This window comes from Haliaeetus albicilla, chromosome 21, assembly GCF_947461875.1.
Source record: "Haliaeetus albicilla chromosome 21, bHalAlb1.1, whole genome shotgun sequence".
NCBI classification, from domain to species: domain Eukaryota; kingdom Metazoa; phylum Chordata; class Aves; order Accipitriformes; family Accipitridae; genus Haliaeetus; species Haliaeetus albicilla.
Window position 1 is genome coordinate 24,527,006 of NC_091503.1, and position 12,651 is coordinate 24,539,656.

A 12,651-nucleotide genomic window follows, 5' to 3' on the forward strand; every position below is an offset into this window, starting at 1 on the left:
GTCATTCATTTAAATAAACAAATGAGTGTTGGCAGTGGGAAGGGAGTTACATTAAGATAAGCCTATGTTATTTATGAAGAATAGCAGAGCCTTCTTACCTATAGCAGATAGACTGGCATAAAGCCCTGTCTTCTGTCCAGGATATGTATGAGATGAATAATTTTGCCTTTGTTTCTTATTCAAGGGCAAGTTCTAGGCTAACGCACAAAGCAAAAAATGTGAGGAGTCGTGGTTTCATCCTGCTTCTGTTGAAGCTGATGAGAGCTTTTCAGTTGCTATATAGCAGGATAAGGCACAATTTGAATACATCCTGAACTGGTCTGAGCAAAAGTGCCAGGCTCAGGAAGGCACTAAATATGAAGCCAATTGGATTTGTATCAGTGAACTGCAGTTTTGAGGGTTGTGTAATGAGCAAAAGCATGGTACGTGCCTCCTGAAAGGAGCGGAAAACAGGAGAAAAAATAAGTGCTAGTGTTATTTCCAGTGCAGAATGTGGAATAAGCTGGTGCCAGAAGCTTCCTGCATCTCTTAGTGCATGTGACACCAGGAGGAGCCGTGTAATCTGGATAGAATGTCACGTCATCCCTTGAAGCACAGCCATGCTTGCTCCGTGTCCCAGTTGGGGGGAATAAAATATGTGCCGCGAGAGTACCGGATTCCGTTTGCATGGATCCACGTGTGCTTTGGCACTCAGGTGCTGGTGGAAGTACGCTCTCTAAACTGTGAGCTTCTGCTGGATCGCGAGGCCCGTGGCTGCTGCTGCTGCTGCAGGACAGTTTGCAGAATTGGCAGTACAGTGTATAGTGACTGAAACACATTTTGGGCCTGGATGGTCGTGTTGTCATGTGTGCCTTCTAAACACACGGCATATATGTTATAGATAACATGAGAGAGAATTATTTCAAATAAACAAATTTCAATAAAAATATACTTTGTGATACAGTACAGATCAGGCTGACTTTTAAAACAGCTTGTTCTTTGTGAGCCTTTTGAATCTGTACTGCGATGTTTGATAACCCTATTGTTTACGATCCAGGCGCTTGAAAACCAGCCGTGTTTCCTGCAAACTTTCTGACCTTTTTTTGTTTCTGTATCAAACTCAGCTTATCTTACGAGGGTAAGCATTAAGTTGCTTACTAATGTGGTATTTACTTATTTTTGTGTGTATGTGTGTGTTTGTGGTTGCTTTTTTTTTTTTTTTTTATCTTTATAACTCTCCAGCTCAGAGATCTGCCCAAGAACTGCCTCTGGTGGAGAAGCAAAGTACTGACAGCTTTCCTGTTATTGGAGGGAAAAAAATGATACTGACTGGCCATAACTTTCTGCAAGACTCCAAAGTCATCTTTGTGGAGAAAGCACCAGGTATGTCTTTTCAATCTAGACTCCGGTCTGCCTTTTTTTCCCTGTTTCAAAATCTCTGCCAAACGATGAAAGCATAAATATGGTAATGACATTTTCTTCTGCACGTAATATGTTTTCCGTGTCACTGCGCAAAGCTGTGAAAGTGATCTGAGCCATGCCTAATGCTGAGGTTTCGCACTGTGGCAGGTGTCGTTACAGGTAGACAGTAGATATTGAAGGTCAGCGTTTGGCATTTGTTTTTGTAGCAAACCATGGCTGTACCGGGTAGGACCTGTGAAAAGTGTTCGAAGCCTCCAACGGCAAGTCCCTGTAAAACCTGCAAGATGGTGCATCTCGTTAAAACCTTTCTGTAATTTGTGGAAGAGGGAGCAGTGCTGCTGGTGGTATGTGTGCGCAGCCGTGTCTCCTTCTGGGGCAGTTGAGACCGGTGGCACTTACAAGCTGCTGGCGAGGAGGAGTTGCAGCGTTCATTTGAAGGACGTGTTTCTGGTTTACCTTGAGGGCTGGGGGAGAACTGAACACGACTGGCCCCCACAACTGGTGCTGCTTCTGCAGTGCATTGGTGGTGGGACTGGTCCTCCTGGGGAAGGGTCCCGAGCCAGGCTGAAGCAGGGCAAGCAGCGTGGGGTGGGAGCCGAGGCCAGAGCAGGAGGTCTCTGTGGGAGCGGTGGGTCACAGGGTGACAACGCACAACACGCGCGAATGCCCCTGCGGTAAAAGGCGGAGGGAGCGGAGCTGTGAGTCAAAGTCAGGCTCTGAAACGAGATCGTGAAGGCTAGTTTTGAGCCTTGTTTTGGAAAGGGTTTCCGTGGCGCTGGCACAAGCCATGGATTCCTCAGCTGCCGGCTGAAAACCCCCCTCCCTGAACTTTAAACAGTCTTGGGCGCTCCTCAGGCTGCCAGCGCTGGCTTTGATACTGCAGATGTTTAACCCTCCATGTCCATGGAGTTCCTGCGCCATTCTCCTGCCCGTTGCCCGTGCGGGCGGCATGGGAAGCCGGGCCACAGGAGGGGATGGCGAGGCGAGCGGGGGAGGCTCTGGAGGTGAAGAGCTGAGTCTTTGAGCTCAGCTGACCCAGGGGAAGAGCAGAAGAGTTCCCTGAAGTTCCCCGGCAGAGTCGTGGGTTGGTGAGGTTTAAGTCACCAAAAGCATGCGTGGGGTGGAGGTAATGCCCCGGCTCTTTGGCGAGAGCCGGTCTGTGCCGTTCCCGTGACCCCCCACGTTGCTGTTGGGCTGTGGCCGTGAGATGAGCAGAACACCCTTTCTGTTTGCTAAGAAAGTGGTATTGCAATTAAAAAAACCCAAACTCTGCTCTTTGTGTAGCATGAGGGAAGGGAAGAACGTGACTGTCTACTTTAAACTTCCTTTGCTGCACAGAAGTGGGTTAGTGTGACATGTCAGGAGCAAAGTCCTCGATCTGTCTCATTACAGCAAGAAAACCATGTTAAAGGGTGCTTTCCTTCATATTTATTTTCTCTCCTCTTCCTTCACTGAGTTGGACAAATTTTGAAGTATCACATCCCAAGGGATTATGATGGTGACACTACTCACCCACCAGCAGGTACCACAGTGTGGATTTGGACACCGTCTCCCTTATCATAAAGTACACTAAAAGCAAGATGTTCACTGTATAGCCTTAAGTTGCAGAAATGCAAACTGGGGCCAGCCTTGTATTTCTTAACCAGACAGATACCTCCCTCGAGCAAAAGGAATTTGAGGCTGCACGAAGACAGCATATAATAGAAAATAATTTATATGAGCAACATTTTTTCAACCATTGTGGGAGATGAAGGAGTGTACTGCTGCACACTGGGTGTGCTGATGAGGAGGAAAATGATCCAAAGGCCTTGCCTGTCACCCTGAAAAGCTCTTGGGGTGAACTCCTTGGGCGCATGGGTTGGCAGGATGGAGCAGTGCAGGGGTGTCTCTTCTACGTGGAAGCACCCCCGGAGATCCCCTGCGCTCTTCCCCCTGGCATGGAGTCAGGGGCAACGCTGCAGGAGCCAGTCAGTGAGCTGCTACCGTTGAAGAGTAATCAAGATCATTAAGTCAGTATTGAAGGATCTGATCTGAAACTGTCCTGCCTGGTTTTAGTAGTCTCACGGTAGATTTGTCGTGCCTGCAGGGCAGTACTGCCTGGTGGAGGTACACTGCAGGGGCCGAGCCTTTAAGGTCGAGAGCGTTCGGCACCTCCGGGAGCTGCAGTCATGTCACTACGAATGGCACCCAAAAAGCAAAGTTGCCGGCTGATCTGGGCTGAGCAATTTCTCGGGCTTCTGTCACAAGTCATGTGCTACGTTGCCGAACACAGCTCAATGCGTTGGAAGCAAACAAGCGCGATGCATCGTTGTCTTAGCGGCAGACTGCTCCGGCTCAATTTTGAGCAGTGGCTGTATTTAATGTCAAATGAACAAGCGTTACCAGCCTTCACTTTTGTAAATCAGCACGCGGTGTTTCTTTCCCTTTCAGCTCTTGCACGTCTGTGAAAGTAGGTCAAGAGAGGGAACACCAGCATAGTTTCTCTTTCTCTTAGCAAGCTGGTTATGAACTTTTGTGATTAGCTGGAGACATTCATTAGTTTTGCTGCTGTTACCGCTTTTGTTTTTGAATTCGAAATGTTAATCACGTTCCTAGTGGGTAGCAGCCAAACACAGCTATTACAAAGCAATAGATCACAGGAATCATTGCACTTATAAAGAGAACGTATCTTTTATATAAAATTTAAATACTATACTACATGAGTTCATGTCTTCAGTCCTCACTCGGGTAGAGTGCCCAAGCCGGGAGGCAGTCTCCAGGAGCTCATCTAATTCATGCTAGTCTGCATACTTAATTGGTTAATGCAAGGAGTTTGAGAACACTTTTTGTTTGCCCTTTTTTTTTCCCCCCTTCTGTCTGAATAATTTCTTTAAGTCTGCCGAGTGCATTGTGGTCCGCTGAATGTTTTTCCAAGCATGAGTCCCAAGCTCTCCGTCTTCAGGGCTAGCCCTCAGCTGTTGTAGTCTCTGGAGGAATGGCATTATCCTGGCCTCCTTGCGTGGGGAGTCTGTCTGAGCAGTGACTCATACAAGAGGGAATCCCTGAAGAATGATCAAATCAATCCTTCAGCTGGGGAGGCAGCCGCTTGGTGCTTTGAGCTTAACCCCTTACTGGCTGCTTTTCAGCCGGAGAGCAGACGAAACAGAGCAAAACATACTTTGCAGCCCTGCGACTCTGCATGTCACAGAGGAGGAATGAGGTAGCTGAGGGATGAAGGAGCGTGGGAGGAGCACTGGGAGGACCTCCTCTGAAAGGAGAGCCCCTCACGGTGTGGTCCAGCGCCTAGGCAGAAGGCATCCCTTTGGCTAAATAATGTCTGTTCAGAAGTGGACTAAAAGTTGCTCAAGCCTTTTACAGTACCATAAAAAAGTTCTCATGTGTTGAAACGAGTCTTTATTTTACAGGATTTTGGTCAATGTTTTATTGCTTGCACATCAGACCATATTTTCCAGTGATGAACGATGGTATAAAACGACCGTCCAAGAAAGCTAGCGGTAGTAAAAATGTGAATGTTGAATGTGCTTTGAGAGGTTCACTCTTTTAAATTCAGAATTTCCTTAGGCTGGGGAGTCCCATAATGACTTTGTCTCTTACAAATTACACTAATAATTGTTTTTCTTATCTTCTTTCACTTTCTGTCTTTCTTTGTAGTCATGCTTTTCTCTTCCTGAGTTTCAAAAGGGTCTTGTGAGTCTGCGTGTCATGGTTGTCGGGTGCTACGTTTAGGATGTCCGATACCAGTCTGTTTTTCATCAGAAGAATTAGTACTTTCTAAAATATTAAAAAATCTGCAGCTTCTTACTGGCAAGGGCTCTTGATGTCTGTATGCTGGTATTTGCTGTGGAGGCAAGGTGTGCGTTTTAGTTACAAAAATAGATTAAATGAAGTTGATGTTTGTTAGCTGTGGGAGTTGGTGTTTGGCTGGAAGGGTCAAAATGTTTCCTGTCTAACACACACATCTGCAAGAGCAGGGATCGTGATCTGGAATTATAATAAAAGGCACTGATTTATTTACTTACCTTTTTAAAACTTTTTATTTCATTTCTAGATTATAAAGGTAGCAGGCAACAAAAATCTTGAGGGAAGTTCAGAAAATGCAGATGTGTTTGGAGAGTATGTTTTGAGGACTATATATCTGTCAGCCAGCTTTTTTTGCTAACGGCTTCTGCAAACACTGTGTATTTGTTTTGAAAGCTAGTTTTTTGAAGGTAACGTGAGTTACTGAACACAAAGCAGCACAAAAGCCTGACAGAAATGACCAGACTACTGGCTCCTAGTATATCAGATTATGATTAGTGATCTATAAAACTGAGTGCAGTGGAAAAATCCAAGTTTCTCTTCACTCAGCTCACAAAATGTTTCCTGTAACTGATGAGTGAAAGCTCACAGATGAGACACAAAGCTGATATCCCAGGCACCAAAGCACAGGAGAGTTGTGGGTACGTCTTCCTGGTACGCTTTAGGACGTTGTAGAGTTGCCCAGGATATTTCAGGATTTAGAAGGAGTCTTGCACTGAGATCTGAAAGAGTTAATCTACCCCAAAAATCACTCCTTGCTCAAAAGTTGCTCCTTGCTCCTGTAGATAGAATGGTTTTGGCACTGGAACTAGCTCAACTATTTCTGGACTTCATGGATTTGGCCAAGTCTAGACATACCTAAGAGATCAGGTTAAACTGACTGAAATCTTCATTATTAGCAAGTTGTGATCTATGGGAAGAAATGCATATTTGGTGTATTATTATTAATTATCATTCAGTTGAGTTTCCACTAGTTAAGTTAGAGCTCCAAACCCATTTCTTTGGTTTTGTGCTTAGTGACCAGAGCTCAAGGCAAGAGTTTTAAAGAGTGAAAAGGCAGAAATGTAACACCCAACTTCACTACAGGATTAGTTTCTCAAATAACACTGACTTTGAAATTCTGATTCTGGGCTGTTAATGTTGAGGGCCATTTTGTCCTGGTCAAATGCCCGTGTTTGAGCTTCCTGGTGGCAAATGCCCCTCCCTGAAGATGCATCACTCTCTTTGATGGATGTTAATAGAGTTCACAATTTGTAATGCTGTATCTCTGAGTAACTCCAGGCTTACTGACTTCAATGGTTTTGAACATGTTGTTAATTACTCAGCCTTTGCATCAACAGTGATCCTAGCACCTACACACTCTGTAACCTAATTGCATAATATCCTCAGCTATTGTACCCAAAGCCTTTGAAACTCAAGTTCCTGAAAGACAGAGAAATAAACAGCACCTAAGCAACATTTCCTGCAGGGATTTTTCTCTTTTTGAATATTTTCAAACAATTTCAGATATAGTTACTGCTTCAAACTGTTCATTCTGCTGTTGTTTTTATTTTATGAAATGGATTTTTCTGTCAAAACTCTTCCTCTTCCCTGCTGGAACAGGTTTTGCCCTTAGAACATGAAGGTGCTGACGTGGCATGGTAATAGTTGTACTAGAGCAGATGAAAGATAGCTGGGTGAAATCACCAAATTTATGTTTGGTGTATATGCCAAAGGAAATCACGCTTTACTGTAAGTATTTCTGTAAGATGGGAAAACTTACAGTTTGCCTCCTGTTAGACATGTGGTCAGGCTTGGTCAGCCGAGTGTTTGCACAAAGTAAATGCAATATGGAAAAGAAAGAAGCTGGATGAATTTAAGTGTCCACTCAAGCATTTCACAGTTTTTTTTTCCTCTCAAATTTCACTATCTCTGGCCAAGATTAGAATCAAATCAGTTGCTGCTTTAAGGTATGTCAGTCTAAGAAATTCAGTTCTGTTTCCCGTATGTTGTGTAAGCAAAAGTTACCTTGTTGTATGGCAGGTAAGTCAAGTGCAGTATTTTAGCTTCAGGAGGACTTACTAAAAGTTCTGGAAGATGATATGTTGGGGAAACATTTGAGTGGCATGTGGATGGAACGGATGCGTTGGGGAAGCACGTGGGCTTTTTGATTTGACTCAGCTACACTTTGGAGCTCAGGGTTTGGAGTCTGTTTTGACGTGATGTGATGATGTGATATGATGTGATGGGGAGACGGGTGACCTGAGTCTTGGCAGAGCTCCATTTGGTAAGAGATCTTACATTCTCAGAGATCTTTCCATTGCTCTTTCCATTGCCAGTAGCAGTCACAGTTTGGGGGGCAACTAGCCAAAAAGGGGTCAAGTTTCACACCGGTAATCATACTGTAGCTCACATAATAAATAAGCAAGTGACAAAACTCCCTTTCCCCCTCTAGTCAGACGGACAGATACTACATAATTTTGTCTTTATCTGTCTGTTTATCCAAGTTCAGGACACACGTTCCAATTGGCAGTGAGTGGTTGCACGCTGACTCATGCGCAGTGAGGTTAAAAATTCTGGAAACTAGATAAACTGGAAACTTCAAAGGCATACAAGTTGGGAGCACAGAGTTCATGTGAAGGTCACTTGAACCTATTTCCTAGAGATGTATTGATAGCTGAAGGGGTTTCTGGCCGCTGCCCAGAAATAAATATCCTTGGGCAAATAGTGTCATCAAATGGTGGAGTCATTTGATGGTGGAACCCTTTCACATGCACGCAGGAGCAGTGATGTAGCTTGTAGGAAATGTCAGCACGTTTCAGTTTTTCCTGGCTGTTTAGTCTAGGGAATGGCAAAGACGGAGCGGGACAGCAGCCATACACATGAGATGGTGTCAGCAGCAAGAAGCCTCATCCAGGGTGTTGCTCTCACAGTGAAGAACGAGTTCAATCAATCACAGATACTTACTGTGGACAACAGAGAAATAAGGAATAACCATATGGTGTCTAGTTAAAAGTCACTTGTCTGAGTAATCCTGTAAATTTTTAATTATAGAAACTGTGACTGCATGCTTGAAGCTTATTCTTTCATGTCTTTGCCAGACTAAGTGGCTTCAAGCAGCTGTATCTGTGCAATCAAGGCTTTGTCTCTAAACTTTTGTAACTAGCACAAGATTTCAGATAGTTTTTACTGTTGCTGTTCCAGTAGGACCCTCTGTCCAAACACACAGAAATTCACAGCCCTTACCAGAAAGCTGAGAGTCTATTGAAGCAATCAGTGCCTAAAGACAGTAGAGGGAAGAAGTGTGGTGGGCTGACCTGGGCTGGCTGCCAGGTACCCACCAAGCCGCTCTCTCACTCCCCCTCCTCGACAGGACAGCGAGGAGAAAATAAGAAGAAAAAGCTCATGGGTCAAGATAAAGACAGGGAGACTGCTTACCAGTTACCATCAGAGGCAAAACAGATTCCGCTTGGGCAAAATAATTTATTGCCAGTTAAAAATAGAGTAGGGTAGTGAGAAACAAAGGCAAAACTAAAAACCACCTTTACCCCCTCATCCCTTCCCAAGCTCAACTTCAGTCCTTCATTCCTGACTTGTACCTCCTCCCCCTGAGTGGCGCAGGGGGATGGGGAATGGGGGCTGCGGTCAGTCCACAACTGCCCCATCACTACTAAAACCTTGCCACATAAACCAATACAAGGGGATACCTCCAACGTACTTGGGTTTTGGAGGGATCGCCTACATCTTTTGCAAAAGCACAACTCATCATCATCTGTTGCTTCCCTGACATCATGAAGAGTTGGTTCATGTCTCAGGTGGGCATCACAGGAAAAGTGGGGAGACCTGAGGGAAGAGGAGCATGTTCCTTTCAGGTCTGTTGAGGGAGTAAGATTACACCTTCAAGAGCAATGTGGAAGAGAGTACAATGACATTTGAGAGGAACAGAGAGAGAAGACATTTTCAAGGAGTACCTTGTTGCAGGGAAGCTGATGTCAAGGCAGATAATCAGAGGTGAAGAGGACGGACCTCTAAGATTGAGCCCAACCTTCTTGGACAAGAGAAACAAGAAAAGGGACATGGCGAGGGACAAGGAGATGGAAAAAATAAAAATGCCATTCAAAAGCTTACTGTTTATACTCTGCTAAAAAGTCATGAGGAGTTACCATAATGGGATGTCTCTGGAAGATGAGAAGTGGTGGCCATATAGATAGAATGAAAAGTTTGTGTCTAAAAAACTAATCAAGAAGGAAGAATTGAAAGCATTTGAATCAAACTTACATCTTAAGATGAGAAAGAAGCAGGTGGTGGTGTTGGCATCAAGCACAGAAGTAGAGGAAAAGAATTGTTCATGGAAGGAAAATTTGGAACTTGGTTTAAACTGACTGTGAGGTTTGTTACTCCAATAGTCTGAGAAAATATGAGACAGATTAGACTGAAGAAGATGGACCAGGAATATTTTACTCAGTTTCAGCTGCGAAGTCACAGGTTTAGCCTACTAGAGTTTCCCAGAGGAGAGTAAAATTGTGAAGACAAGGAGATGACACGAATGTAACCAAAGACAGAGTGAAGTATTGTCGTGACTGCTGGTGGGTGGCTGTGCTGGGTGTGCTTGGTTCGACCCGCCTGCTCTAGAGAGATTTTGCAGGGATGTCAAGCTCCAGCTTTACTTGGAAGTTGAGTGTCTTACACCTAGAATTATTGAGTTATTAAATAAAACCCTCAGACCAACAATAATTTGCATAGGGGGAGGTGCCAGAGAGCACAAATTGCGTAACCAGCTTCCATTCTGCCGAAAATAGGATCTAGCAGGTCATTCCAATGGTTTTGGCTCAAAATGAACCCTGATCAGTCAGTTGTCAGCACAGTGCCTCCTTTTAATTACCTGGACTAAAATTACAGTTCATTTGCAAACACTTGAACTCAGAATAATTAAGTCTGTTAGACATACTGTGGTAAAAGCAGCTAAAACGGCTCACCGTTTACGCAAAGTGAGTCCCTCAGCTTTTGGCTTGCCCAGCTGAGCAACCAGAGAGGAAGCGCATGTCTGGCACAGATGCCAAAGTACTGTAAGATACAGTTTGTACTGGATTTTATCACCTGGTGGCTGCCTGGCTTTTTTATTGTTAATTTAAGGTAAAAAAGAGGGCAAAAGTAACTTGAGAGCATCGTATGCATGACAGACACACCTAAGTCTACGTAATATTCAGCTCAATACTGCAAAAATGTATAGCTGAAGGAATGGACAAAATCCCTATGCTGCAAAAATGCTTATGAGGACACACAAACAAATATAGCAGCTTTGATGTGGAAATACAAGTAGGTCAGTTATGCGTGAACCCTGCTGCGCATGGACTGATGCGTGCCAGAAGACATGCCAGGGACGGGGAACAAAGCTATGGGGGAAGTCTCTGTAGCAGGACGGTAGGCTGTGAGGGGGGCAGAAGAACAGCTGGGGGTCTTCCTGGCAAGGAAGAGGGAAATGAAGTAGGTGAAAATCAGACCAGCCATGTGGTCTCATAGCAAAAGTAGTGGAAGAACAAAGGGGATATCAAGGTGACTGGAGAGGCAGATGGGGCGGTCGAAAGAAAGGTCCTGGCCACTTATGTTGTGGATAGTTATTCTCTGCTCCCTCTGCATTTCTGAATGTTTTCTTGCTGTCCTCCTGCCCCATCTTCCTCCTCCATCCCATGGCAGCCTGCTTGGCTGGTGTTGGTTCATCCTTAGAGCCTGTCTCTTGTAAATGTCTTTAAAACGTACACCGGTGTGCAAACACAAGGATAGACCCCCACCCACCCACAGGTTACTGAGCTCGCTGGTGTCCAGCTGGGGAAATGCTGTTCACAGCAAGACACCTGCAAGACCAGCCTAGAAAAGTGCCCCGGCTCCTTGTGGCATCCCCAGATCCGCAAGGCTGCTGCCTCTGGAGCAAAATCTGGCACTGGTACACCCATGCCAATGCACATCCAGCGGCAGGTGAGACAGTGCCAGTGGGTCGTGCCCAGGACTGGCGTGGTGAGTGTTCTCCAAGCCACAGAGCCGCCTCGTTGCCAGCCCAGGCACCGATGTGGCCCAACCTGCCCTTTGCCTGGAAGCTGATAGCATCTCTGCACAAAACTGGGTGACTCTTTGAATGACAAGACTTTGCCTCAGTCTTCATCCTCTTCTCTGGCTGGAAACCCATCCTTTCGTTCCTGACGTGTTCACAGATCAGTCTTCTCAGCACCGTGAGTGTACTTCCCAAGGAAAAGGGGTTGGGGTGCAAATTGAAAACTTGCAAATCCTTCACTCCTAAGGGATTTGAATATGCATAAACAGGGCCGAATAGGAAGGTAGACAACCTTTGCAGAGCACTTCAAAATTACGCTGTATAATCATTCTGCATTGCATCTGCGCACTGCCTGTTGTCGACATGTTAAAGTAATCTGGGATGTAATATAGGCATTATTGTTTAGGGTAATCCCACAATACATTAATCAAGTAGTGGATTCCTTTGAGAGGGTAGAGCTAGTCTCACCATCTTACTCGCAATATATGAATGTAAATAGAGATTTACAGCCCAGCCAGTGCAGTCAAACTCTGTTGAGCCGCAGGCTGGAAGAGTGTAAAATGTACACCGTGTACAGGCAGTGAAATCCTAGATAACATCTATTCTTCTCGTATCTCAAGTGAACCCAGGACTACTAAAGAATATAGACTGTTTTAACCTCCTGTAGTAAAGTGAAATCACTTAAATATATCTGAACGCTCCCATTATGCCCGTTTCATAGAGGCAAGGTTTAAGTGGTTGCCAGATGTTATACCCTCCTGAGTTTCCAGGCTTGGGGTTTTTTTGGTACTGTATATTCTTTCCCCTTTCTGCCATCCATCGGTCTGTAATGAAGGTTGCGCTGGTGGTTTGACTGTTGTGAGCTTGCAGACCCCTGGCACTACACTCACAGTTCCCTGGGGTACGAAGGTAAACCCAGCCCTGGAAACCCTGGGGGATCTGTCCTGACGGGCAGCAAGGTGGGGAAGACGGTAGAAAAATTTCTTTGGAAAGTCTTCACAGCTCTTTGTGTTACTCTTCCACGAAGAAAATCCATATGTCGTGGTCTGCTCGGCTTTATGTGTGAATAAGTAATGCTGCTAGATTTACACAGCTACTTTTTAGCGCTGCTTCTGTGTTAAAACAGGCCTCTACAGTGCCTTTTTATGTGGAAATCTTGTAGCTGGGTGTGGTGGGGAAGCCGTTCAGTGACTCATACTGCAGGGAATTCCCTGATGAATTAGAGTATTTTTACTTCTGGACTTGTGCGCAGTTTCCTTTAACGCTGCAGCGAGCGGCTGATAAGAGCAGACTACAAAGGCCCATTCACCCTTCAGCCGCCGCCTGTTAAAACGGGGTGTTTATGCTTTGCAAAGCTGAAAATCCACCCCGCATCACCCTGGTAGGTTCGCAGTATTTTCATCATTAGCAATCCCAGGTGCTCCGAG

At 45.2% G+C, this 12,651-nt stretch overlaps 1 protein-coding gene across 6 annotated transcripts in view; it reads left to right on the forward strand.

Annotated features, from left to right (window-relative positions):
* NFATC1 (nuclear factor of activated T cells 1) overlaps positions 1-12,651 on the forward strand; it is a 114,813-nt gene that overhangs the window by 50,137 nt on the left and 52,025 nt on the right. For all 6 annotated transcript variants that reach the window (XM_069809232.1, XM_069809233.1, XM_069809228.1 and 3 more), the window contains exon 6: positions 1,222-1,362. In XM_069809232.1, the coding sequence (XP_069665333.1) occupies positions 1,222-1,362 (141 nt within the window). The remainder of the gene's footprint in view (positions 1-1,221; positions 1,363-12,651) is intronic.